This window comes from Aspergillus pseudoviridinutans (genome assembly GCF_018340605.1).
Source record: "Aspergillus pseudoviridinutans IFM 55266 DNA, scaffold_4, whole genome shotgun sequence".
NCBI lineage: Eukaryota > Fungi > Ascomycota > Eurotiomycetes > Eurotiales > Aspergillaceae > Aspergillus > Aspergillus pseudoviridinutans.
In genome coordinates, this window is record NW_025091284.1 from 4,115,030 (window position 1) to 4,140,208 (window position 25,179).

General features: G+C 50.5%; 11 protein-coding genes and 2 non-coding genes across 13 annotated transcripts; 7 read left to right on the top strand and 6 right to left on the bottom strand.

Moving 5' to 3' along the window:
- Positions 1-353: 353 nt before the first annotated feature.
- Asppvi_006856 (uncharacterized protein) lies at positions 354-1,152 on the top strand (the record flags this gene model as incomplete). The annotated part of the gene is made up of 3 exons (XM_043302754.1): positions 354-359; positions 419-571; positions 625-1,152. The coding sequence occupies 3 exons, from the start codon at positions 354-356 to the stop codon at positions 1,150-1,152; spliced, it is 687 nt and encodes a 228-aa protein (XP_043158689.1).
- A 420-nt stretch (positions 1,153-1,572) lies between these two features.
- Positions 1,573-3,485, bottom strand: Asppvi_006857 (glycosyltransferase domain-containing protein; the record flags this gene model as incomplete). Its single annotated transcript, XM_043302755.1, has 2 exons — positions 1,573-3,243; positions 3,300-3,485. 2 exons carry the CDS (start codon positions 3,483-3,485, stop codon positions 1,573-1,575), a joined length of 1,857 nt encoding a protein of 618 aa, XP_043158690.1.
- Positions 3,486-4,486: 1,001 nt separating this feature from the next.
- Positions 4,487-5,542, bottom strand: Asppvi_006858 (uncharacterized protein; the record flags this gene model as incomplete). Its single annotated transcript, XM_043302756.1, has 1 exon — positions 4,487-5,542. One exon carries the CDS (start codon positions 5,540-5,542, stop codon positions 4,487-4,489), a length of 1,056 nt encoding a protein of 351 aa, XP_043158691.1.
- Positions 5,543-6,104: 562 nt separating this feature from the next.
- Positions 6,105-7,319, bottom strand: Asppvi_006859 (slipin family protein; the record flags this gene model as incomplete). The annotated part of the gene is made up of 4 exons (XM_043302757.1): positions 6,105-6,341; positions 6,404-6,896; positions 6,950-7,067; positions 7,133-7,319. 4 exons carry the CDS (start codon positions 7,317-7,319, stop codon positions 6,105-6,107), a joined length of 1,035 nt encoding a protein of 344 aa, XP_043158692.1.
- A 1,544-nt stretch (positions 7,320-8,863) lies between these two features.
- Positions 8,864-8,934, top strand: Asppvi_006860. Its single transcript has one exon. It is a non-coding gene; the product is annotated as a tRNA-Gly (tRNA).
- Positions 8,935-9,342: 408 nt separating this feature from the next.
- Positions 9,343-10,241, bottom strand: Asppvi_006861 (oxidoreductase, short chain dehydrogenase/reductase family superfamily; the record flags this gene model as incomplete). The annotated part of the gene is made up of 3 exons (XM_043302758.1): positions 9,343-9,409; positions 9,469-9,565; positions 9,629-10,241. The coding sequence occupies 3 exons, from the start codon at positions 10,239-10,241 to the stop codon at positions 9,343-9,345; spliced, it is 777 nt and encodes a 258-aa protein (XP_043158693.1).
- Positions 10,242-10,945: 704 nt separating this feature from the next.
- On the top strand, positions 10,946-12,341 carry Asppvi_006862 (F-box protein; the record flags this gene model as incomplete). The annotated part of the gene is made up of 3 exons (XM_043302759.1): positions 10,946-11,079; positions 11,144-11,656; positions 11,720-12,341. The coding sequence occupies 3 exons, from the start codon at positions 10,946-10,948 to the stop codon at positions 12,339-12,341; spliced, it is 1,269 nt and encodes a 422-aa protein (XP_043158694.1).
- A 425-nt stretch (positions 12,342-12,766) lies between these two features.
- Asppvi_006863 (uncharacterized protein) lies at positions 12,767-13,819 on the top strand (the record flags this gene model as incomplete). Its single annotated transcript, XM_043302760.1, has 1 exon — positions 12,767-13,819. The coding sequence occupies one exon, from the start codon at positions 12,767-12,769 to the stop codon at positions 13,817-13,819; it is 1,053 nt and encodes a 350-aa protein (XP_043158695.1).
- Positions 13,820-14,395: 576 nt separating this feature from the next.
- Positions 14,396-16,844, bottom strand: Asppvi_006864 (SulP family inorganic anion transporter; the record flags this gene model as incomplete). Its single annotated transcript, XM_043302761.1, has 4 exons — positions 14,396-15,091; positions 15,155-15,671; positions 15,727-16,356; positions 16,447-16,844. The coding sequence occupies 4 exons, from the start codon at positions 16,842-16,844 to the stop codon at positions 14,396-14,398; spliced, it is 2,241 nt and encodes a 746-aa protein (XP_043158696.1).
- Positions 16,845-17,610: 766 nt separating this feature from the next.
- Positions 17,611-18,733, top strand: Asppvi_006865 (translation initiation factor eIF2 subunit alpha; the record flags this gene model as incomplete). Its single annotated transcript, XM_043302762.1, has 4 exons — positions 17,611-17,688; positions 17,765-17,927; positions 17,992-18,199; positions 18,256-18,733. The coding sequence occupies 4 exons, from the start codon at positions 17,611-17,613 to the stop codon at positions 18,731-18,733; spliced, it is 927 nt and encodes a 308-aa protein (XP_043158697.1).
- Positions 18,734-19,496: 763 nt separating this feature from the next.
- Positions 19,497-21,645, top strand: yvc1 (putative potassium ion channel Yvc1; the record flags this gene model as incomplete). Its single annotated transcript, XM_043302763.1, has 5 exons — positions 19,497-19,569; positions 19,642-19,969; positions 20,027-20,961; positions 21,016-21,156; positions 21,212-21,645. The coding sequence occupies 5 exons, from the start codon at positions 19,497-19,499 to the stop codon at positions 21,643-21,645; spliced, it is 1,911 nt and encodes a 636-aa protein (XP_043158698.1).
- A 450-nt stretch (positions 21,646-22,095) lies between these two features.
- Asppvi_006867 (thioesterase domain protein) lies at positions 22,096-23,175 on the top strand (the record flags this gene model as incomplete). Its single annotated transcript, XM_043302764.1, has 1 exon — positions 22,096-23,175. The coding sequence occupies one exon, from the start codon at positions 22,096-22,098 to the stop codon at positions 23,173-23,175; it is 1,080 nt and encodes a 359-aa protein (XP_043158699.1).
- A 293-nt stretch (positions 23,176-23,468) lies between these two features.
- On the bottom strand, positions 23,469-23,541 carry Asppvi_006868. Its single transcript has one exon. It is a non-coding gene; the product is annotated as a tRNA-Lys (tRNA).
- Between the last annotated feature and the right edge of the window lie 1,638 nt (positions 23,542-25,179).

Sequence of the window (25,179 nt, forward strand, 5' to 3'; positions counted from 1 at the left end):
GTGAGAGTTACTTGTTTGGGTGGCATTTCAGGCTGCGATTTTGCTGGTCTATCCATGGCGCAGAGGTGCTTATTGGTACAAGGCAGTACAATTCAGGAATAATATGTTCATATCAATTTCTTACTAGTAGTCTGTAGTCTGTCTCTTGTAGTCTAGATTTCCCCAGTACTACCTCTCTAGTGAGGCAGTCAGCCAAACAGCAACTGGCTATGTAACCAGACCGCCCATGGTCTATCTGCCGGCAGAACAGACACATCCCCGCCATCACCAACTTTTTCCAGCCAAAGCCCCCAGAACAAACACAGCCATATACCCAGAAATCGCTCAATGCAGACATATCACCACCAGACATCATGAAGGTGAGCTCGTCCAACCTACCACACCCACCATCCACAATATCTAACAGAACCTCGTACAGATCATCGACCCCCAAAGCGCCGTCCTCACCAACATCGAGGTCCTCGCATATATAACCGCCAACCCGCCGCGACGACCCCCAAACCCACCCCCCAACTCGCGGAACTGGGTTCCTAGTCCTGATCTCCGCGACCACAACACTGTCGTTCGAGAGGTACGTCCTTCATACTGAAGCTAAAAAAGACGCGCAATGCTGACGCTGAACAGATCCACAACTACATCCACCGTCTCTCCCCGCACATCCTCAAATACCCTGCCTACATCCATGGCGAACCACCGCAGTCGCAACAACAGCCTTCGGAGGCGGCGGCGCCCCCGACGTTACCGCCCGTTCAGCCGAGCACTCCCACTCCCCTCGACCTCGCGCTCCGCGAGCTAGTCACCAGGCTGAAGCCGTTTGGGCTGACAAAGGGGGAGGTGGTTATGATTGTGAATCTGGGGGTAGGGCTGGATCCATCCTCTGGGGGGCCACGGGCTGGTGAGGAGGAAGGGGAGGGGGGAGAGCAGGATGGGATGGAGGTTGATGAGGTGGAAGAAGGGAATGACGGTGGGGAGGAGGCAGGCGGAGAATCAGGGGGTGGGGGGTTGAGCGAGGAGGATTACGGGGCGCTTGCGCTGCTGGATACGGTGATTGAGGAGCGGGAGGAGAGGTTATCGGAGGACGATGTGGCGCAAATATTGGCTATCATTCGGGAGACGTTAGGGTCGAAAGGGAAGACCGGGAGTGTAGGATAGACGGAATTGGTGATATAGGATGACGAGGAATCTACGCACGATTTAAGGATGTAATGGTCTTGTACTGTGTCTATTCACTGGTCTATCTGGTATATGACTGGTATCTGGCAATGAAGTAAGGCTTTTGCGGAAGGACAGAAGTCAAATGTGCTCGACCGATAATCTGGACCACGTTCAAAATGCAGAGTCCAAACCAAATAGTCAGCGATGAATCAACTCCAAAACACCGAGAATGCAGAAGCGTCAGACAACGGGCTGACTATATCAGACCGGCCCCGGAGCCGCAAGTGATATGTGCAAAAGATGTCAAAAATATGCAGGGCGAGGAGACGGGCCATGCCCTTCGCTTCACCATGCTGCGTCGCAGCTAGGCACGTCCAACCACTTGAAGTCAGGTGAAAAGGGGACTCTGGCAGACTATCAGACAGAGTCATCTTTGCCTTTGACCAGTTGGCCGAATTGATTGTAAACAGGCTCGTCTGGGTTCCCGCCTTCGTGTGCCCATTGGCCCAGATCATCGTCGAAAACCTCTTTTTCGAAGCCCGTGCAGACCTCCGCATAGTCGAGCCACTCTCCCTTTTCCGTCCAAACGCCTCCCTTGCCGCCGCGCATATCCCACCAGTCCTGCCCTCCCAGGAGGGCTGATTGGGCAGCGTCGAATCCAGTAGGGCTACGCATGTACTTGCGGAGAAGCGCGCGAGCCCACGGTTGGTACCACATGTTGTACCACCAGGTATCTCGCGTCAGCCGTTCGGGGTGCTTCACCGGCCAGGCTTTGTCATCCTTGACCGGGTTTTCTTCGTCGAGATGGATCAGGGCCGGCACAGAGGCCGAGTGGACATTTGTCAGCAAGGGCATGCTATGCCATGAATGATTCCTCGGGTTCGGAAGAGCGTCAAGAGTAGAGTTGAACTCTGGTTTGACCTGTTCGTCCTTGCCGAACTTGGGTTGGATGAAGGGATTGCCAAGTCTCGGACTGGCAAGATCCGGAGGGAGCAGCAGACGCCTCTCTCGAGGAACGCCGTGCTTCATCTGGACAGAAGATGTTGTGGGGATATCGTGGTATTGGAGCCATTCGACATCCCTCTTCGATTTGTGTGTGTTGAAGAATAGACGAGATTCGAAATCAACGCCGATTCCGTATTCGTAGCGATGACCTGCCTCAAGGCGCGGGTTCACCCCCGTGACATTCGCAGCATCGGAAATGCCAATTAGTCCGTAAACCCACTCCTGAAACCAGTTGGAACTTCTCCGTCTTTCCAGCTCCCGCACATACTCCTGCCGTCCGTACATCTGGGTCAGAGCCAGATAGTCACTGCGGTTGTGCCGGTTTTCCTCCACGAAGCGCAGTACTTCGGCGTATATTAACTTCAGGTCGGCAGCCTGGCCGATCACCGTACCGGGCTTCAGCCACCGTGGTCGTGTCAAGTGTCCCTCCGGATGAATGTCGGTCTTCCAGCCGTAGGCATCCGGGGGCAAGCTGGACTGCGGCACGGTGATGCAGCCGGCGTCCGCAGTTATGTTGGGGAAACACTCTTTGCCTGCGGCAAATAGCACTCTCTGAGAGTATTTCTGCAAGGCCCCCTCCAGGCCTTTGCGGTAAGGATGATACTCCTTTGCAAGGCCATATTTCTTTCTCAACTTGGCATTATTCACTCTAAGGATATTCTGAAACCGCTGGATGAGCACCTCCGGCGGTAACTGGAAGAAAACATCATAGCCATCGGCGATGAGGACAAAATCGCCATCCCGCACGTGCGGGGTGTATTCCAAAAAATTGTATATGCCCGTCACACGGTCCACCATGTAATCATATTCGGAGGATCCGTCTGGGAGCTTTCTGCCGTATTGGACTAAAGTAGGCGGGGGGTAATTCAAGATCATTGCGGAGGTTATTGTGCGACACAGGGCGGCGTTCTTCTGCCCAGCGGGCAACACAAGATGAAAAGAAGGGTTGTTTTTCTGCAGACTGTTCGGCAGAGTGTCATTCCGACTTAGAGCAGGTCCACCAGTATGGATCATGGGTGTGTCTTCAGGGCGGCCACCGAATGGATGGTAAGAGGGATACTTGAGCCAGTAATTGACGGGTGTCTATATAGAGAGATAGGGTCAGCTGTAGATCAACCTGATATAGCCAGAAAACTTACCTGTCTAAAGGGCGCTGAGATAAAAACGTAAAGGAAAAAGCATGCGGCGAGTGTGAGAATGAGAGCCCTGGCCGGGCGAGCTCTCGGTCGACCATACAGATAGACTCGTTGCAGAAGCGTCGTCGCCCTCGAGCACATGGATTTATACTGATCGCCCCAGGGGGTGGAAATGCGGAGGGTAGCCATTCTGGCCGAACTGTCGTCCTCTTCTGGCCCTCTGCAAGAACGCACGACAATCAATCGCAGTGTCAGCTGGAGCCGAGCGGAAAAGGAACGTTGGTATCAACCACTATAAACGGAGGTTGTGCTCGAGATAGGCATTCCTGCATTGGAATATTCGAAAGTGAGCGAAGACGATGAGGGGTTACAGTCGTAATAGTCGTCAATTGTGCGACTCGGGGAGAGGAGCGCTCAACAGTCAATGAAGCAATGTACCATATTGTTTGCGCCGACGGAACAGAAAGTCAATGACGACGACGCAGTGTAATGCGATAGGGGTTTGTATGTTGGGGTTCAGCCGCTCCTATACAGCTCCAGAGGTTGTTGGTCCCTGATCAATCATCTGCGTTGGATTTGAGGTTTAAAGATTGAAGCGAAAGATAAAGCGCACGTTGCAAAAAGCCACAGACCCTTAGCAGGCATGGCGACTGTGGTACTCCGTGGGATGGAGCAGGAAATGATTGACATTATTTGACCCGGTGGAGCTCTACTGATAGGCGTGGACCAGGATCCATCCGCAGCCATGATGCGATCGACCAACGCCGTGCCGTGTAACGACTCTTATTACCTAGCTTCCCGTCATCTAATTTCGCTTTGGAGGTCATATCAAACATTAGATTCTATAAAGAGTTTCTCCTCTGTCCAGCAGTAATTTGAAGTCCATTGTATTGATTGTCTTCTTCTATATTGCCTCTGACGCGTCATCGCCCCTGGGGTCCCGGGTTAAAAGACGTCTGAGAGGTCAGGGACGATTGATTCCTGGCCAGGCTTGGCGCATGGGCGTTTCATCCAGATCAGCATTTAGTCTAGCCTCGACTAGATACTCCGGACTGTCTAGATGGCCTCCGTGTGACTGTGTCCTGGTCTCCTAGACATCCAGTTAGACGTCGCGAGAACTCCAGGTTTGCACGTAGGCATACGCAATATTCTCTGAATCTGTACACAGTGCGATGTACACTACAAGCGCATCATTCCAGGTATATCTCCTCACGCAGGCGCTGTAGATTCTTGAAGATGCCACCCCCCGGCCCCTCGCTTTCCTGCCGTTGATGACCCGTTGTCTTCCCTCTTGTCGACGAGGATCGCGCTTGGGACTGATCCGAACCGCCCTGGTTCTCCAATGACCGGCGTCGGTCATCTATAATCTTCGCCAGGCTATCCAGAAAACGATTCCGCGCCTTCTCTTCAGCGGAGCCCTTCCAGATCGTCGCCAACTCACGTAGCGCTTCTAATCGCTTCGTAGCTGCATCCAAACCGGCTTGTCCACCACCATTGGTATTGAGCAACTCTGTAATCTCGTTCCGGAGCCTCTTTGCAACCTCCTTCCCCTTCTCCTCGAGACTCTGGCTCTCGGGCCCAGGTTCAGGGGCCGAGACCGAGATGAACGACGACGTCAGTGAGGTTTCCGACGGCGGTAATGGCCACTCCATGGCGTCTCCAAAGGCCTGAACCACATCCTCCAGTCGCGACCGTACTTGATTCAACATCCGTAGTTTCGTGATGTAGTCCGGATCAGCGACCGTGGCATTGTCATCCTGGCCCATTTCTGCCGCTGTCTCCCCATCTTCTCCCTCTTGGGAAGTTCTAGAAACGTCTTTGTCGCTGTCCACAGTCGTCTGTAGTCCCTCAGGTACAAACTGGGCGATATCGGGCTGTAGGACCTCGGTCAACGTATCCGAAAGACCAATCGCTTCACCCCGCAGCACCTCAACCTCATAAGCCAGTCGCCCTCCACTCCGCAAAATCTCATCGGTGAGTTGTGTGAGTTGATTGGAAAGCCGAACATTCTGCGCATTGATCTGAGAGAGGATCGATTGGACTTGAGCAGACAATTCCGCGAGGGGAACGGCGCCCGGGCTGCGGGATTGCGATGACGCCAGCGTCAGCGGTGGAAGGGCATCGTTGAGGAAATCGGCTGGATCGAAGGATGGATCGGTAACGTCAGGTGTCAGTTCTTGAGAGGATCGTGTGTTTGATGTCAGGGTAGCTGCGCGAGCCGGACTGGGAGTCTGTCTCGAGGCCATTGTGTTGGATTCCAGGTTTGGAGCGTTTATCGGGGAGAACTGGGGACGGGGGTTCCGTTCTTTGTAGCATTCACCAGAGCAAGACTAGATTATGATGGGAAATTTCTCGCTCCAACCCACGATCAACATCGGCTAGCCTAGAGTTTCTGTTTCCTCATGTCCCGCTCATGTTGACAGCTCCATCAGTGCTTCCATCGGTGTCAATGTGCAATCTTCACCGCCTACGGCAATACTTTTCATTGATGGCATACTGAATGAAATTGTCCAAAGAAAGGCTTCAATTAAGCATAGGCATTATTCAATCGCAGAGCACAGAGAAGCAAGTTATTCCAGTACAGACATCATAAAAGGTTCCAGGAAATAGCCGTGCATATCCAGCAAACCGCGAATTTAAGATCATCACGCAGTCAGTCAACGTCAACATGAAAGAAAGTGGGTATCGTCGGTCGAATCATCAAGGGGATTAAGGTAGAGCAAAAGAAGGCAGGTACTCATCCGTAATGGATGCGCCAACGGATTATCAGCATTATCGTGATCGGGATTCGAGACACCGGTCTCATGTTCAGATATCTTCCACCACCCGGGCATTGATAGCGCGCTGGAACCCGCCATCCGTCTGTCCGGCTTCGTATTTGCTTGGACCCTCGCCGGCATTTTCGGCTGCAGCCAGCTGTTGCTGCACCGTCTGGTTGACGGCAGGCAGGAAGATAACCTTGCTGTTGGCGGTCTTGGCCATGGCTTGCATGGCCTCGAGGTAGCGGATTTGCATGGCAGGAGCAGAGGACAGAATGTCCGCAGCCTAGAGAAGTTCTCGCGTTAGTTCTGGTCGACTTGTCGCTGGTGGATGAGAGTACAACATACCTGGCGCATGAGCTTGGCGGATTCCACCTCGGCACGGGCAGCAATGACCTTGCTCTCACCGATACGCTTGGACTGCGCTGCCATGGAGAGCGAGTCCTGCAAATCATTGCTGAAGATGATGTCCTTGATGAGCATCGATTCGACTAGGACACCCCATCCAGCTGCAACCTCCTCAATGATCTCGGACGTCGACTGGGCGATCTCCTCGCGGCGTTCAATCACATCCTGCAGAACCCTCGCTCCAATTACATGCCGCAGAGTTGTCTGTGTGCGCTCGATCAGAGCCTGTCGTACGTTGGTAATACCGAAAGCCGCTTTGTGAGGCGAAATGATTTGGTAGTAGATGACCGAGGTCAGGTTGAGAGTGACATTGTCCTTGGTCATGCAAACCTGGCGGGGTACTTCGACGATCTGGATCTTAACGTCGACGGTCGTAAGATGTTCGCTCAGAGGGTTGACTCTGACCAGACCGGGATCGACCGCACGCTCGAATCTACCACAGATGTAAGTATACCATTGGTCTGACTTCAGGCAAGGCTTCCATACCGTCCGAATTTGGTTACCAGACCGACCTCACCCTGGGCAACTGGCTTGAACGGGTTGGGACAGCAGATGCAGCATGGGATAGCTCCCAAGCCACCAATGCACGAACCCAATCCATGGACTGTATTTTAAGCAGAATGAGTAAACAAACGACATCAGGCGAACAGAGAAAATGGCAACACTTACTCATGGAAGCGTACCAGCTATGCGCCTCCGGGTTATCGGCATCATGCTGGATCTGTTGGGCATAACTTGGCTGCAAATCACCAGCGCGTGCTGGCTGAACGGCCACGGGTCCGTGTGTGCGGGCGCTGTGCCCTGGCGCGTTTTGCACCGGTGCCTTTCCGTTAGGAATGTTCGCTTCGGTGGACATAGTGGCAGTTTGTAGTAGTGTTTTGCTTGTATGAAAGTTGTCTGATAGCGCCAAGATAACGGGACTGATTGATGAAAGTGCAATATAAGGTGCTGCAGAAGGGATGAAAAGCTCAAATACGAATCAACTTAAGGTTCAGGCCGCCACAGTGAAGGGGCCGGTTGATGATGGTGAGACTTGAAGTGTATTGCGTAGTCAGAGGAGATGGGATGTTGCGGGGTTAAATAGCCATAGCTCTCATTTTCCGTGCAGTACAGTTCTACTCTACCTGCCTTGCCTATCTCTCATCTGTCATAAGCTACACTACCAGTAATAGCTCTCTAATGCCTCATACCAAGCTGCCTGCATGAGTAAGTAGCTACCGAGCAGCACCAACCGCGATGGATCTCCGCCATTCTTTGTGGGGCGCAGCACTTGGCGATGTCCGCTAGATCTCTTCCGGCTAGGCGCTTAGGAGTTTAGCTCCTGCTCCTCCAGGCTATGTAGTCTTGGTTTTCCCACTTGGTGGGCAATCGGGCGCAAACCATGGTTTGATGCTCTCCACATCAAAGGGCTGAGCAAGGTATGTTGGAGTTGCTCCTTTCGTCCTTCTTAGGCTCTCGAGCTTCGAATGCTTCTCTGTTTGCTTCATGCGCTAATCCGTGGTGCTAACGGACTGCAACTACTTGCCATTCCATCCTCACCTACCTCTGTATACGTAGGAGTTACATGGCGGATGGGCTCTCATCAACAGCGAGCTATCTTTCATACCACTCCTTCGCTCATCACTGGTCTGCTGAGACTGATACCGTTTTGGGCAACTGCGTATTCGGCTCCATGAGCCTCAATGCACAGCACTGCCGCAGTTGACGATCTGTCCCGTATTATCCGGCTGTCAAGTGTCAACCACCACTCAATAGTGGAGCATTTGAAAAATGGCCCTCGCGTAGATTATCACGCAAAGGAGTCAAGAACCCTGGTTGGCATGGTAGAATGTTCCACTACTGGCGAGCTTCATGCCCTTGTTAGCTGTTGCCCCGGTAGCCTGTACTCTCTGCTGCACAGAGCCGATGTCAGGCAATCTGCTCAACCACGTGAGCCTGCATTGCCTTCCAGATGGTTTCTAGCGGCCATTAGTTCTGCATTGCCCTCCCGAACAGCAAATGATAAATATCCTTGGGCTTATGGTATGGAGCTGTGACGTATGACAAGTACTGATTGCTGCGATAAAACCCTCGTATTGGGATGGAGACTGTACAAGTGGACAGCTACAACCTTGGGAAAGTCTCAAGGCGCAGGGAGTAAATTTTGAACTTAGTTAATATATCCCGCAGTCGGGCGGAGGCAGTGCTTCGGATATCGGCATCTGCAGGCCAGCAATTCCAAATCAACTCTTATTTGCCTGAGGTCGACACCTGCATTTCATATCAGCTATCTACGCTACCGGACCCTGAGTCCCATGTAGCACAAGTAGACAAGAAGGGATCGAATGGACAATAGCTTAACTATGCATTCGCGAAAGACAGAAAAATAAATTGAATTACTGAAAAATCCTCCGTGGTAAAGCATCATTGGTCTAGTGGTAGAATTCGTCGTTGCCATCGACGAGGCCCGTGTTCGATTCACGGATGATGCATTTCACTTTTTTAGTCACTCGAGCTTTTTTTGGAGCCAAACAAAACATTATGCTGATACATCTTTCACTCCAGCTTCCCGCTTCATTCTGAAATGTAGTCAGCAGACCATTTCCTAGCGTCAGTAGACTAACCGGACTACATCTGTCTGGTTCTGTCCTGGTCTGAGATGGCGCAAGATGCCCATGCAGGAGGTAAGCGTGTTTACATGGAGAAGCTTTCAAATGTTCTGTCCACGTAAACAGCAGTGTTACTAGCAAGACCATTGGGCAAGACTGTATTCTGGATAAATATACTATCATTGGATGGAAACAGTCTTGCTTAACACGAAACCTCCTACGGCGCTCGAAAGGATGCAAAGCATCCATACCCTCACCCGTACGGTTAAGTGATACAAGGCTCTCCGTAGCCTACCATGGGAGTTGTAGCGGAGTAGGTAAGTCTTTCCCTAGAACAGCTTCTGCAGTTCCAATGTCCCTGTCAAAGAATCAGCACCAAGCCTCCTGCTTGATTGTCTGGTCCAAAGCTATACTTACCCAGGTCCTCGTGGTGCCCAGAACTGCCCCGTCTGACTGATGTCAAAGCTGTCTATGAACGAGGCCAGAGATTGAGCTGCTTCATCAGGGGTAACGGCTGCAAGTAGTCATAGGATCAGCGTCACTCTATAGCACAATAGACACGTCAATGACCTCTTACCTCCACCGGCATCCCAGTACTTGTCGAACCCGACACTCTTGGTCATTTCCGTGCGCATGAAGCCAGGATGTACCAGCCCGACAGCAATGCCCTTCTCTTTCAAATCCAGACTGAGAAGCTTCCCAACCATATTCAATGCGGCCTTGCTGGCATGATGACCATAGTTTCCCCCGCCCTCCTTTTCGTGTCGCAATGTGATACTCCCGCTTTCACTGCTGACCAATATCACTTTGCTGCCCTTGTCCAGCAGGCCCGCTTTAACGAGGCGCTGCACCACAAAGACGGGGCCAATGGCAGATGTGGTATACATCTTTACTTCCTTTTCCCAGTCGGGGTCATCAAACGTCTCGAACCCGAAATACCCCGCCGTGATGATTACGGAGGAGAGCTTGGTGGATGAAGGCAGTTGGGATACCAGAGTTTCACCAACATTGGCTTGGGAGATATCAATATTCTGGATCCATGAGACGCGAGATTCAGAACTGTCTTCTGGAGGGGCACTGGATCGACTTGTCGCGAAGACTCTGGTTGTTGATGCCTTGGATGCGTACAATCTTCTCAGAGAGGCACCAAGGCCTCTGCTGGCACCGACAATGAGGATGTTGTTGCTCATTTCTACTTTCTGGTTGAGCTCGATGCTAATGTTGGTGAGAACTCTGGAAGTTGGCACTGCTGCCCAACTGCAGTTGATGGTCTTTTGCGCTTAGCCACGTGCGTTGCGCAACCTCAGGAACGGATGACGTAACTTTCGAGTTCATGGGCGATATATATATCTAGAGTTTGCTGTCGTATCGACATACGACAAACCTAATCGCAGGCGAATAGCGATCTCACCAGTCATTTCGGAGATTTTGAATATAAATAAATAATAAATGATGGCGAAGAGGGTAGCCTTCAGTCAAATGATGTACCAGGGCTTCGTTTCAAGGGTACAATGCTCAAACATTCCCCTCCGATCCACTCTGCCGTTTGAAACTTTGGCTAGCTAGCTCTCTTCAATTCCTGTTAAATTGACAGACATGTGAAAGCTATTGGAGGATGTTTTTAATAGTAGGTACTTTGCACAGCAAACTATTCTTAGTTCAGATAAGCGTGGCTTAGTCACGGCGCTTCTGTCCCTGTCTTGGAAGCGGAGAATAGAATGACAATAATGAAGCTGGAGGTAAGCAAGCTGTCTTCTTTCTTTGAAGGTCCTTCATGACAGAACAGCCATTGTTTCTATAGAGATCCTCACCCTACATGGTGAGCCGGTGACAGCCCCCCTAACTTTGACTTCGAAGGTGGAGCCGGCCTCCTTATGGTTTCCGCTGCTTGATGATGAGTGCGATCCTACAACAACTGCGACAACATGCAAAGAAAGCTGGTGCTGCTATTCGCAAAGGCAGAAAATCAGAGGGTAAAAAGCCATCCCGGAAAAGTCTCTTCCCATCCTCACTGTCATCGAGCTCGGTGTAAGTCTGTTTGTTTATGGGATTAGCTCAGTATATGTGCGCATAATTGCTGATACGGACTCAGTATCGAGAAAACCGACATAGTACCTACCTCCTCACCCTGGGATCTCCTGCCCGTCGAAATACAAATCAAGATTTTTGCTCAATGCGGTATCAAAGACCTGCTGCAGCTCAAACTTGTTTGCAAGGCCTTTTGTCAAGTCCTCACTTTTCATGAACAACTGATCGCGCGCCGATACCTTCGGCAGGCCCGTCATGGAACGCTACCATCTCCCATCGACAGTGAGAGAACCTATACTCGAAATCCCGAAGACGATGTGGTGCTTCTATCAGACCTTTTCCCTCCCGCCAAAAGTGCCAAGGGCGGTCACTTATACACGTTCCGGTATATGCATAGCTTGCGACGACGGGCGAAGCTGTGTTCTAAGCTTTGCTACTACCTCGCAGACCGCGTCATGGATCGATTCGTCCACTGCGAGCCAGGTTTTGTCAAGGCAATGTTTCCATCCAGGAATGAGCGCAATGAGTTCTTGAAACGGGGGAAATCCAGTCTATGGTTCAACCTCATACCACTTATGTAAGTGCTCGTTGCAAATCATCCTCCAGCTACTGATTCTGATGAGACCCCTCTTTCTACCAGGTACTACACACTATACTTTCTGGAGGCTTACAATCTTGCCCGTCGTGAGTTAAAAAATGCACTTTTGCAAGACATGGAAGCCGGACGATTGTCCGGTCCTATACCCCCAGAAGTCCGTAAATCCATGTACCGAGATTTGCAGATCGGAATTCTTCGATCGCCCCCATTTACCAATACTCCGACTCTGATCTGCACGCACCATTGCATGCATCTGCTCGTTTCATACCTACGACATACTGTGCCACCAGAGGAGCCTGTGGCAGATGACAGCTGGATCGGCTCGCTGCTTACTGCGTCACCATTTCTTCGAATAGTGGAATACTTCTCTGCAGAGATAGGTGATGGCGGCAGTCAGCGAGTACAACGAAAGGATTTCATGCGTAACTTTCATAATGATTTGATGCTGAACGAGAAAGACGATATCAACTCGTTGGTGTTCGAGACCACACCAGTATCGCATCTACATTCATCGGTGCAGGATGTTTGGTTCGATGTTGCCAGAGAGGAGTTGGCCTCACGGAGAGCTCTTCCCCATGACGCAGAGAATATCTGGGTCTGGAATAGTATCCCCGTGGCACTAGGTTGTCAGGATTGCCGGGAAGGCAGCGCCTGGAGTGCCTGAGGAGGACTGTCTTTGCAAGAGTATATTTGAATCTGCTTTGATCTCGTTGACCGGGAGTCAGGGACACAGGCGTTAGGTACAGCATGGATTTCAGTCGGAGTTGAGGACGCATAGAAATGGGTTGAGCGCTTTCTTTCTATCTATTGTTATCGCTAGGATAGTGGCTCTGTATAGGTTGGAAATCTATTCACTGACATGACCAGAGTCTAAATGACTTCTCTCGGTCGTACACTCTTGACTGACAACCCTAAGCCCTAAGTGTATATTGTTTTGGGAAATATGTTTGCTTTGTTTGTCTGATTCGCGTTCCAGCGCGAACTATTCCATATCGCGATCAGGTAGATATCTCCCGAGATAGGACTCTTCCTCGACTTGGATATGTGATCCAAAGTCTTTATTAGACCGAGGCATTTCAGAATTTGATGATGGCAAACTCTGATTTACAGCAACTTTGGAATACCTCATGGACGCTGCACCGTCTATCTCCACTTCACCATGGGAAAGAATTCCAGTCCCTTCTTGGCAATCAGGCCGCCCTGAGAACTTATGCTAGCAGATTAAGGGTTCACCTTACAGGGGATCTGTTTACCAGTGCTCAGGCTCCTTTAAGTGCAGCTGGCGCTGTTGATGATGATGTCCTTTCCAGAACCGGATCTCTCAGAGACTGCGTCTGGGAAACGTTATCGGCACCCTTCACAGAGGCTACCTCGGAGAAACTCTCTGGAATACTGGTCACTCTAGAGTATGAAAACATCACCTACAAAGCTGCTCTTCTTGCAGCACAAGATGGCCGTCGCACCTCGGCGAGGCGGAAACAGTCCACTCAGCTCCCGCTACTACTGACGCGGTTCCCTACTCCCCTGCGGCAGACCTTCATGTCTTTCTTGTCTGCTAATTTTGACACTTACTGCTCTGTTCTTCGCTTACCCTCGACTTTCATGTGTACGGCCCTAGAGATGTACATCGACATTCTGATGGGGGGAGACCATGAAGAACCTTCCGACACTCATCGGATGTTCGAAGGTACCATCAAGGAAACGCAGCTTACCTTGTCCTTTTCGCCGCCCGTTGCGCCGGCTCTGAGATCTCTCAACGTCAATATTCCTCGTGGCTCCTTCACGGAGTTTGTGCGTGGAAGTAATCTAGACGCCGAGTTGACTCACCGGAAGAATTCTGTCTTATCAGGCCTGTCCACCTACCTAGAGAAGCACTTGGCAATCAAGCTGAACCTGGGAGATCTGGCGAGCGGCCACCATTCGGTCAATCAACCCGTGCGTCTGACTAAAATCGCATGTGGCAGCTTCGTCCTAGGCGGCGAAGGTAAAATGAAGCTGGTCGCACCGTCGGGACAAGCTAGCTCTGAAGATGGTGCTGCAGCAGCTCGTGAGAGCAGAGACCGTCTGCTATTGCGGGCGAATGAGGAACTGCTTCAAGCTGTTATACGTCGAGCTGCTATGGGCGGTGATGAGCAGACATGAGCGTGACGACTTGTTCCCAGCGAGCTTACTTGCTCGAGCCTTACCACGCCTTCGCTTTCACTCTTGAGGTGATCCGATGCTGTTTCTGAAAGCCATATTCTACGCCAGGCAGCAGTTGATGAGCCGTTTTCTGAGCTGGCCTATCCCGGTATCGACGATGTGCATACGTATCGGGCCCAGCACATGGGGTGAGTGCCTGGGCTGAATCGCCTCCTCGCGATGTCGCCCAAACTTTCTCTGCAAGGACGTTACGCAGATGCCTGGCGTGACGCAGATGGGATGCAGTACGCACAATCTCCGACACAGAGGAATGGCGAGAAATAAGAGACCACGTTCTCCGCGCACTGAATCATCTCATTCAAAGAAGTGCTTGCTCGTCTATGTACTTATAACTATGGAAATCCGCAACCTTATCGACGACCAAATTTGCGCTGACTCCGTGCTTTCAAAGAATCTATAAATACAGCTGGCTGTTTCGGAATATATGCAGAATCATCAATCGTTCAAATACATCGTGAAGGTCAAATATAGTCAGCTTGTTTGGCCGTGTGACAAATTGCTCTATCCCTAACGACTTCAGCTTTCGACTGTCTGCTCTTCCGATTCGGCAAGTTTGATCGCTTCATCCACACTGGGAACGAAATGCGTCATTCCTCCACATTGCTCCACAATACCGCTTCGTTCGAACATTCGGAAGACGTCGCGATTGGGAAGACGGCAGAAGAACACTCGCGTCCCCTGGTCCGCATATCCTTTCACGATCTCGAAAAGAACCTGAGTTCCAGATCCGTCGATGCTAGTGACACCATGGACATCGAAGATTATATTCTTATTGTTCTCCGGAGAACGCATCCGAGGGAAGGATGGATGCACTCTGCTCGAGCCATATAGTTCCAAACGGCGTAGGCGATTCTTAAGATCGCCAGTATTGGCAAAAGTGAGAGGCTCTGGAATTTTGACGATAAGGGCACCCTCGATCAATTGGACGTTCTCGGGATGGAGCTCGGCATTGTCGAATCGACCCGTATCCGGTATCTTTCCGAGAATTTGAATGCGCGACTGAGTAGAGTGCCGAATCAATATCAGGACAGAAAGCCCGATGCCGAGCGCAATTCCCAACTCGAGTGAATAAAAGATCGTCGAGGAGAAGATGAGAAGCATCAAGGCCAATTCAGTCCAACCGCGTAGACGAATGAAGAACGCCAAATCATGAGGACATTCCTCAATCAGTGAAAAGGCGACAACAGAGATCATCGCTGAAAGGACCGCTTTCTAAATGATATCAGCTTCTATAAAATATCACAATTGGCAGCAATCTATAACAGGGGAACTCACCGGAAGATAATATAAATAAGGAAGAAGTACTAGAATGCAGACCAGAGTAATGATACTCAGGAAGATACTGCTCATGGGGCTTCGAGCTCCAGTGGAAGCATTGACCTTACTTCTTCCGTACCCACCAAACGCAGGTAGGGCCATGAAGCAACCCCCAACGACATTGGCCACGCCGAGAGCCACCATCTCCCTGTTGGGACTAACCGCCATACCCTTAACGCCGTCTCTGCTCTCACCGAGCCCCTTCGCGGCTACAGAGGATTCAAAGAAGCCAAGCAGCGCGATAACGAAAGAGGTACTCATTGCGGCGCGCACATGCTTCATATGACTGAACTGGAAGGGCCATTTGAACGCAAAGACGCCATTTCCTGTTTCTTTCATGGGACCCAGGATTTCGAGCCCTTTCTCATCCCAGCCTAGACGCCACGTCAAAATCGCAGCAAGAATGACTACCAAGATACGGTCTGGAAAGTAAACGACCTGAGGATAGCGCGGCTGCAGTGTCTTTTTCAATGTCCTGAATAGCGCACCGAGTTAGAATACGCAGTGTCCGGAAAGGATTCGGTACATACCGGAAGACCATGATGATGGCGAAGCTGCTGAACGACATTGCGGCCGTGAGGCCATGGCAGTTCTTCACATTTCGGAAGAAAAACAGTAGCTTTTCCACAGTACTGCCGTGACTGACCCCAGCGTCTTTTGCCTTCTCTGCCAGCCCAGCCTCCGGAATCAATTGATCCACGAAGATAACAAAGCCAATGGCGGTAATGAATCCTCTCAGAAAAGGCCGACTGAGGACGTTATCCAAAAATCCCAAACGAGTCAGTCCAGCAATCAGGATCATCGAGCCTGCCATGGCAGTCGCTATTCCCACCACCATGGCATTTTCAGCAGCATTATCTTCATGCGAACGTCCCTGTCGGACACTCGTCTTGACAATCGTACCGGTGAGCAATGACCCTGCTGCTTCTGGGCCAACGATGAGCAAAGGGCTGCTTCCCAAGACGGCATAGACGAAGGGGTTGATCACGAAAGAATAGAGACCGTTGATAGGCGGCGCATGCGCAAGGTTCGACGACAACGAGAGTGCCATTGGAATGTAGATGGATGCAACAGTCAGTGCAGAGATGAGGTCCCCTCGGAAGAAGGACCATCGGTACTGGCCAATCCAATTGAAAAATGGGATGTAATACGAGAGGTAGCTGAGTAGCTGAAGGTTAGCCATGACAAACAGACTCTTTAATATGGCATGTCTCCGAAAGACACATAGCGCTTCAGGTTTCAAAACATACAGTGCGTTGCGATTCTTCACAGCTAATCCGGACGTCGATGACTCCAACGAGGGTAGGTTGTCCGGTCCAAGTCCACCACTCGAGTTCCCACTGGAACCACCGGAAAGGTCTGATCTCCCGGCATTCAATTGCAAGACGCCTTGTTGTTGCTCTGGTCTCGGGGAGAAAGTGCCATGGCGACAATACTTCTGTCCGCACACAGCTTCCCCGTCATGGTATGATTCCAGCAGACGAGTTCTAGCGTCGGGCTCTCCCGTAGTATATGTCGGTAAGTTCCGTGGGTTGGTCTCAGTGATAGCTGCGAGACTGTTTGAGGAAGAAGTCCGAAAGACATCAAATATTCGGTCCCGCACCGAGCGGTGTTGACCCGTCCCCTGGAGGGAAGTGGAATCCGACATGGCTTATACGGATACAATATGAGACACTGGTCGTTCAATAATCGCGGACATAAACAATCATTCAAAAACCGCCATGACCTGGTAAAATGAAAGAGATATAGGGAAAGGAATCAGAAATGTAGTAAAATAGAGGGGAAAGGCTAGAGCGTGAAATATTAGCTAAATGATTCAACAAGGTCCAACGAAAGTGGTGCTCCTGATGCGAAGAGCGGTGGCGTCAGTGCCTGGAAGCGGCCTGGCCAAGCAAGCCAAGGGACGAGGGAGGGCAGGTCAAGGCAGTAGGCAAAGCGATGAACACCTTTCAACGACCGGCTTCAACACAGTCGTCACAGCTGTCGATTGACCCTGAGCGACATGGCAGAGAGAGTTGCGACTTTGAGACTTCCAGTCTGGCCTTGGTCCGATTCAAGAGCGGTGAGACTGAACCGATAAACTCGATAAACTTCGATAAGCTGGATTCTTTTCTGCCGGGCGGTACATAAACCATTTTTTACCACGTGATATAACTGCACTGCTGGCACCTATGGCTGTCCCGAATTCGATGCGGGCTCCAACAAAGCCCAAAAGTGGGTTTTGAACCGCCACAAAGTGATTTGAGATTGTCGAACTCGCCTGCTGCCGCACCTCCTCTTCCCTCTGCACCTGTCGCGCACCTTCGAGCTTCTAATAGGAGCTATCAGAGAAAAGTTTATCCGCGCTCTTAATTTGTCTTTAAGCCTCAAATCCTTGTCGAATCCGGCCTAATATCAAGCGCAGCCCCGCCAAAATGTCGTTAACAAATTGTCGTTTCTACGAGGAGAAGTATCCGGAGGTTGACAGCTATGTCATGGTCAATGTCAAGCAGGTATGCGACCGGTCTTATGGTCATTGTCATTCTATTGCAAGAATCTCGGGCTAATCCCTCTGTCTCCATTTTGCAGATCGCCGAAATGGGCGCATACGTGAAGCTCCTCGAATATGACAACATTGATGGCATGATCCTGCTGTCTGAACTGTCGCGGAGACGTATTCGTAGTATCCAGAAGCTCATTCGCATTGGCCGCAACGAGGTCGTCATCGTGCTTCGTGTTGACAAGGAGAAGGGCAAGTGTGGCCGATTCTGAACGTTCTCGAGACCCTCCGTCTAACAGGTTTCATTGGTGTACAGGTTACATCGATCTCTCCAAGCGTCGAGTTTCCCCGGAAGATGTCGTCAAGTGTGAAGAGAGGTACAACAAGAGCAAGGCGGTTCACTCCATCATGCGCCATGTCGCCGAAGCCACTCAGACTCCCCTTGAGGAGTTGTACCAGAAGATCGGATGGCCACTGAACCGGAAATACGGCCATGCTCACGATGCCTTCAAGATCTCTATCACGTAGGATCAACCTGTCCATCTACATATTTCGACCTTATGACTCATATTATCAATAGGAACCCCGACGTGTGGCAGGATGTGGAATTCCCCAGCGAAGCTGTCAAGAAGGAATTGACACAGTACATCAGCAAGAAGCTGACTCCCTCCCCGACTAAAGTTCGTGCTGATATCGAAGTCACCTGCTTCGGGTATGAGGGAATCGACGCCGTCAAGACCGCTCTTCGCACTGCCGAGGCGAACAACACCCCCGAGAACCAGATCAAGGTCAAGCTGGTCGCTCCTCCCCTGTACGTCCTGACCAGCCAGTGCTTGGATAAGAACCTAGGTATCAAGTTGCTCGAGGAGGCTATCGAGAGGATCGATAGCGACATCAAGAAAGCCGGGGGTGGCTGTGTCGTCAAGATGGCACCCAAGGCTGTCACCGAGCACGACGACGCTGCTCTCCAGGAGCTCATGGACAAGCGGGAGCGTGAGAACATGGAAGTCAGCGGCGATGAGAGCATGTCCGAAAGCGACGAGGGTGTCCCTGAATAAATTCTCGATACTGCACCTCTTTAGTCACGACTCCTTGGGCCAATGGGCCCTTGCAAATGACAAAACCTCCATTTTTCTTGCATACGTTGGGAAATGGGCTGGTGCCATAAGAGAGAGACGGTTGTTTCAGCATTGGGTCAGAGAAGGAGGGCAAGAAAAAAGTTTCTGATAGAAGGGCTTCGGTTATGACACGAATTACGAGACAGAAGACGGGTTTAATGTGCTCACGAGCGGGATAGGGCTAAGCAGCAATGTCTCAAAAAAGGGTTCAGACTGGACTAGTTGACGCTGAGAACAGTACACCCATGGGAGGATCTGCTGCCGCACTGCTTCCCGTGCCGTGGCGATGTGTCCATATCACTCAGAATTGCGTTGATGACTGAGCTCTGGTCACAGTTCTGGGACAGCTCTATCTCTTGATTTGATGTACATAAGTTCATATCTAAGTGCCAACTGCAAGAGTACGTTCTAGACTACGAAGACTATTCCTGAAAGGCGAAAGTAGGGTCGATCAGACTGGCTCAGCAATCATCTATAGTTGTAGCACTAAGCTGCGCGAGAGACTGGCCATAGATCGTTGAGAAAGTTGTGATGTTTTGAAAGTTCCGCATAGATCAGAGGTGGCTGGGGATGGCGGGGACCATAGTGCGGGAACTGAATCTTGGTCGAAGTTTGATTCTCCATTGCCTTTTCTTTCGTTCGATGCAGGCGTTCTGCTCTTCGCAAATCCTGGGCTCTAGAATCACAGTCCACAGCATTCAGTATGGGGCACTGGGCAGACATCTTCAGCACTGGAACTCGAACTGACCATCGCCGTCTCCCGGAGCGGCGGCGTTGTACGTCATCACCAACGGCTGGGCCTGAGCTCCAGCAGTATCGCACATTTCTAAAGCTAACGTAAACAATAGTGCTTCCAGCTTACAGGGCTGACCGGACTATTTCTGTCAGTCCTGCTAAGGAGCTGACGAAGGTTGCTCTCCGGCTGAAATATCAGATCGAACAGGTGATTCCGTTCGAGATCGACGAGAGTTCTATCACCAAGCCTAACAGCCGAATCATCACCGACGAGGTGATCCAGACTGCCAAGCAGGCAGGTGGTGATGATCACAAAGCTTGTGTGCTGTACTGTCTCCTTGTTTGTCTACGGTGGTTCAAGCTCCAGGCAGGGTCCGAACTCTGGGAATCTGGTCTGCTCCTTCGTCGCGCGCTGGCATGTGAGGTCATTGCGAAGCGCATGTAAGAAAAGCCATCTCAAACACCTCTGAAAAGGCTTAAGTTAACCAAGGCTTTCAGAATCGAGTCCGAGGAGGACCAGGACTCTCTCATGAAGGACGCCCTCTTAAAGAGGTACTCCTTCTTCTTGGACGGAGAACCAACTACACCAGCCAACGTTATCGAGCGAGCTGTGGATCTCCATGCTTTGAGAGTCATAGGCTCTTCGGGATACCAAAAATGTATCAAGTATCTCTGGCATGGTTGGTTCTGTCAAGAAGAGGGTAACCCGACCAATTTCGTTCCCTACGATGACAAAGACAACACGGACTTCAGGACTCATTTCCATCCTGACCGTATGAGGACGCCCGTTTATCAGAACGCGTGTCAGATATTCTTCTCATTGATATATCTCATCCTGTATACCGTTGTCATCAATACCGTCAACTCTACCGGAGATTTGGACGTTGTTGAAGGAATCCTCTATGTCATGACCTTGTCCTACATTTGTGACGAGCTCACCAAAGTCTGGAAGGTTGGAAGGGACTACATCGACTTTTGGAACGCATTCAACTCGACTCTTTACATCATCCTCGCGGTGTCATTCTTCCTCCGTATCGCCGCCCTTACGCGATCGAGCTCCGTCAACGACCCACAGAGGACAACACTCAACCAGCTGAGCTACAATTTTCTGGCCATGGCAGGACCGATGTTTTGGATGCGTATGATGCTCTACCTCGATACATTCAAATTCTTCGGCGCCATGTTCGTTGTGCTGAGAGTCATGATGAAGGAGAGCTTGATCTTCTTTGCCCTTCTTTTTGTCATTATTGTCGGGTTCTTCCAGGCGTTTTACGGAATGGCCGAGGCAGACGGCCAACTGGCTCTTACCAGGGGTATTATACAAGGCATGGCGAACAGTGTCATGCAGAGCCCGGATTTCGGTGTATTCGAGGACCTGGCGTTCCCATTTGGTCTCGTCCTCTACTATTTGTTCAATTTCATTGTCATGATTGGTAAGTTGGTCGGCTCCCAGCACGACCGGGAAGTGTTTTGCTGACGGGGAATAGTTTTGCTCAACATTTTGATTGCACTCTACAATAGCGCTTATGAGGATATCGCCGGCAATGCTGTAGATGAGTATATGGCGATCTTCGCTCTGAAGACAATGCAGTTTGTTCGGGCACCAGACGAAAACGTCTTCATTCCCCGTGAGTCCTCCTATTTTGCTGCAGACACCGCATGAACTAACGGCGAGCCTACTAGCGTTCAACTTACTCGAAATCTTCTTTCTGGTCCTCCCCTTCGAGTGGTGGATGCCGCGCGAGTACTACGCCAAGCTAAACGAGGTCATCATGGGTATCATCTACTCACCAGTCTTACTCATCATCGCGACGATTGAGGTCCGCGAGGCACGCCGGATCCGGCGAAATCGTCGCCAGGGAGAAGAGGATGATGATGTTGTTCACGAGTGGGAGGATGCTGCTGAGGAAGTTGACTTTGACTTGGACGACACCTGGAGACAGGCCGTGCGGGAAACCACCTCAGATCCGAATGCAGAGAACTGTACTTTGGAGATCATACAGCTGCGGGAGCAGATCAAGGAACTCACAGCTGTGGTTCATGCATTCATTGAAAAGAAGAATATGGCGGAGCGCATGAGGGAGGAATCAAGTTTCAATCAAGCTGACGCGGAGTAGGATTTGTGGCATAGGATAGATTTATTTGGTGTGATTTTGTTTGACGCTTTGTTGGTGCCTTTGTTGATATGATGACAATCTCACTGTGATTTTTGACTATGTACCTTGATATCTAGATTGTATGCTTTCCATACCTGGCTTCATAAGGTGACATAATTCATCTCTACAAACTCTGTGATTCACGACGAAAGCTTAAGATATTCAACTGTCATGTTGACGTGTGTTTGTATACTCCCATGAGCAAGTAAGTGGATTACGTGACTGTCCCTGAACCATCCCCGCACCTCCCCTTAAATCAACGACAAACACTTCTCCAACCTTTCCTCCTTATACATCAACACAGTCAATCTACACTAGTAGCATGTGGTGTGTTACCAACCACAAGACCGCTAAAGGGCAGTCTTGCCAGTGGGGAAACTTGCAATAAACAGCTGGATTCCATGCAACAGCATGACTGACAACTCCCCCACCGTGCTGTATGCAGGAGAACACTTGGATACTGTCGCAGGATTCCCAACACTTTACACCTTCAGTCCCGCAAATCGCGACAATCCCCTGATTGTGTTCATCCCGGGTGGCGGTCATAATGCTCGCATCTCATATGGCGGCCATCCCGGAAGTCGCAGGGAGGACTTCCTGGCACACTGGCTAAACACACTGGGCCACGGCCTTCTTGCCATCTCGTACCCGCTCCAGAGCGAGCCGGACGAGATCATGGCTGCAACAGCACCAGAATTTCGTATTCGTGATTGGGGCCTGCAAGCAGCGGAGGTAACGAAAATGGTGATCGAGAGGCACGGCCTGTCGCCCAAGATCGTGCTTGTCGCTTGGAGTATGGGCGGCCGGGTAGTGGTTCCGTACACGCAAGCAGCAAAGGCACGGGGGCTAACAGTTGAGCTATTCGTGAGTCTCGCGGCTACTCCTGGACTCGCTGGTTCTCGGTCCATTCCCGCTGGTATCAGAATGACGTCTGAGGGGTATGCTGCACTCGACATGATGTCGGAGCTCTTCCTGGACCAGGTCCATGAGCAGAATGGACTGAACTCCCGTGTCATTATTCCGGACGATGTTTATCGCCGCGGCTACTATGGTCATACGCCTGTCGGCTTGCTCGGCTGGGACTTGAGCTATTCTCAGGAGGGCGGATTTGTTGAAGATCGTTATACCTCAACGGAAGATGCCGATGCGAACAACTTTCGCCAGTGGCCGTTGATCTCTGCTCTGCACGGTGACAGCATTCTGGATGGACGGCATGTACTTGCGGACAAGGCAACTTGGGCATTCATGCAGGTGCAGCGGCTCGTGAGTACTCTCGAAGGTAGAGGCTACAGATCGTTGAGCCTTGAGCGTTGGGAGGAGGTTGTCAAACTGGTCCACTCACGGCCGGAGAATATGTGCCGGCAGATTCATGGTAATCACTTTTTCTTTCTGGGCGAGCCGGGCGCTCGAGAGACTGCGGCTGCGATCGTTGAGTATCTGAGGGACGCTCGGATCTTCATGTCCACTCTTGACTCTCTGCTTGTGTCTTGAAGTCACTTGACAGCAATTTCTTTGATCTTCTAGGACATTCCTTGGCTGCAATCGCCTCTGCTTCCTGTCAGGGACTGGCCCCTTTGAGCATGATTTACGAGGTCGAGGTCGTCGCAAATACGGACTACTTGTTCTGTTTCGGTCTAGAGTTGCTGCATCGGGGGTTTGCAGCTTGGGCTTGTTTGCAGACAATTACGATACCTCAGCAATAACACAGCCATGCGTTGACAGCGGTCGTCGATGCTGGTAGTCATGATAAAGAAAGAGGCACAAAGTTGCGGAGCAAAAAAGAAAGCCGAACGCGGGGGTCGAACCCGCAACCTTGAGATTAAGAGTCTCACGCTCTACCGATTGAGCTAGCCCGGCTGCTCTTGTTGAATGCCGGCTTTGTTTTTGCCACACAAGGAAATTATAACTGTAGTAGTCTAATTTAGCTAGTTTGGCTTGCAGTTTGATAGTGGTAGGTAGTCTCATGTTAGGGTACTATAAAATCAACCACTATGTATAATACTTTACCTGTGTTAAGCATTTATATTTCACCCTGGCTGCGCCTGCTGCGCCCAAGCAATACCAATTCTGAGTGGAACAGAAATATTGAGTACAACCCTAAGTAGCGCTATTCATCTAATCCAGACCCTACTCTTGTAGTGAACAGGCTACAGAGGAAACTGAGATCTACATCCTTGACGCCAAGGGCTGTATACTAATGATTCACCAACCCTATTTATCCGTGAGACAAGCAATTGTTCGTACACTCTGAAAATTCTCTAGACTTCTCGGAATAGAGGCGATGGCCGGCATGAAGCCATCTAAAGTCTGGCTCTCATTCAAGAGAATCCTGCCGAGGCCTTGAAATCCAGGGATGTGCCAGCATTACTAACCAGTGCTATAGTTGACCCTCAGCTTCTCAAACCAGCCGTTGCTGGGGGATTGAATGCTATATTGGCTCCAATCCAAGACGCATACTCGGCTTCCAAAGAATGGCAGAAGATTGCCCTGAAAGCATACCGGCCTCCAACAAAGGAGAATAGGATCAAGGACTGAAGCTAGGTAGACTAAAGAAGCACAGAAAGAAGAAGGCGATAAGCATCCTTTTGCTCTATTTTCTCTCCCTTATGCAGTACACATTGTAGCTCTATAAGATTCTTTTGTATTATAATATTGAATGATAATATATTAGACTTCACAATGCGTGCCAAATACAAAACATCTAATCTTGTCTTCCCTTGAGTAGCCGCTTCGTCACCTTGTCTTTCTCTATGATGTATACTAGAGTCTAAACACTGGAGCATATAAGGCTACTGACGGCCTTATTTCAACCCTCTGTCCAGCTTGAACAATAGCCCAAACGATACTACCTAGGTTGAAGGTGGAGACATACCTGAAAAGCTGGCAGATGTACCCCTCGGGAACTTCCATGGAAGAAAGCTGGTTGTCGTTAATGAAATTAGGCATATGTGCTTTGACGAATGGATGATCCGTAGATACTCACAAACTACTAACCTTCTAGTAAAAGATAAGCACTCCTCGGCGACTGGGAGGAACGCACAATGTTGGAAGGTCAAAACCAGCGCATAGTCTCACAATGCCAACTGCATTTGCAAGAGATGCCGAGAGAAGGACAACAGGTGTAAAGAAACACGTTTTGGTTATTTTAAGGTTTGATAAGGTAACTACGTTAGACCAAGGCTAAGCTGTGAAGAATGACCGCATTCATATTCCACCGCACTCTATTGCAGACGCAAACGGAAGTTGAACATCTCCAGTCAAGCTGCAGATACGGATTCCTCGGCAGCAATACGACTGGTGAGGGTGGCTAGCTGAATAAATCAAAGCAAGCATTTCTATGCAAACTCAGCCAGCCTTACGAGATCTCATTGTTTTTCTCGGTGGTATAATCCAGTCCGAGAAACATGCTTTTAACTAGATGAGGAATCTAGACTAATGCGGATAATAGCAGGCCAAGGTGGCATATGAGCTGAAATAATCCACTGCTGCGACCGA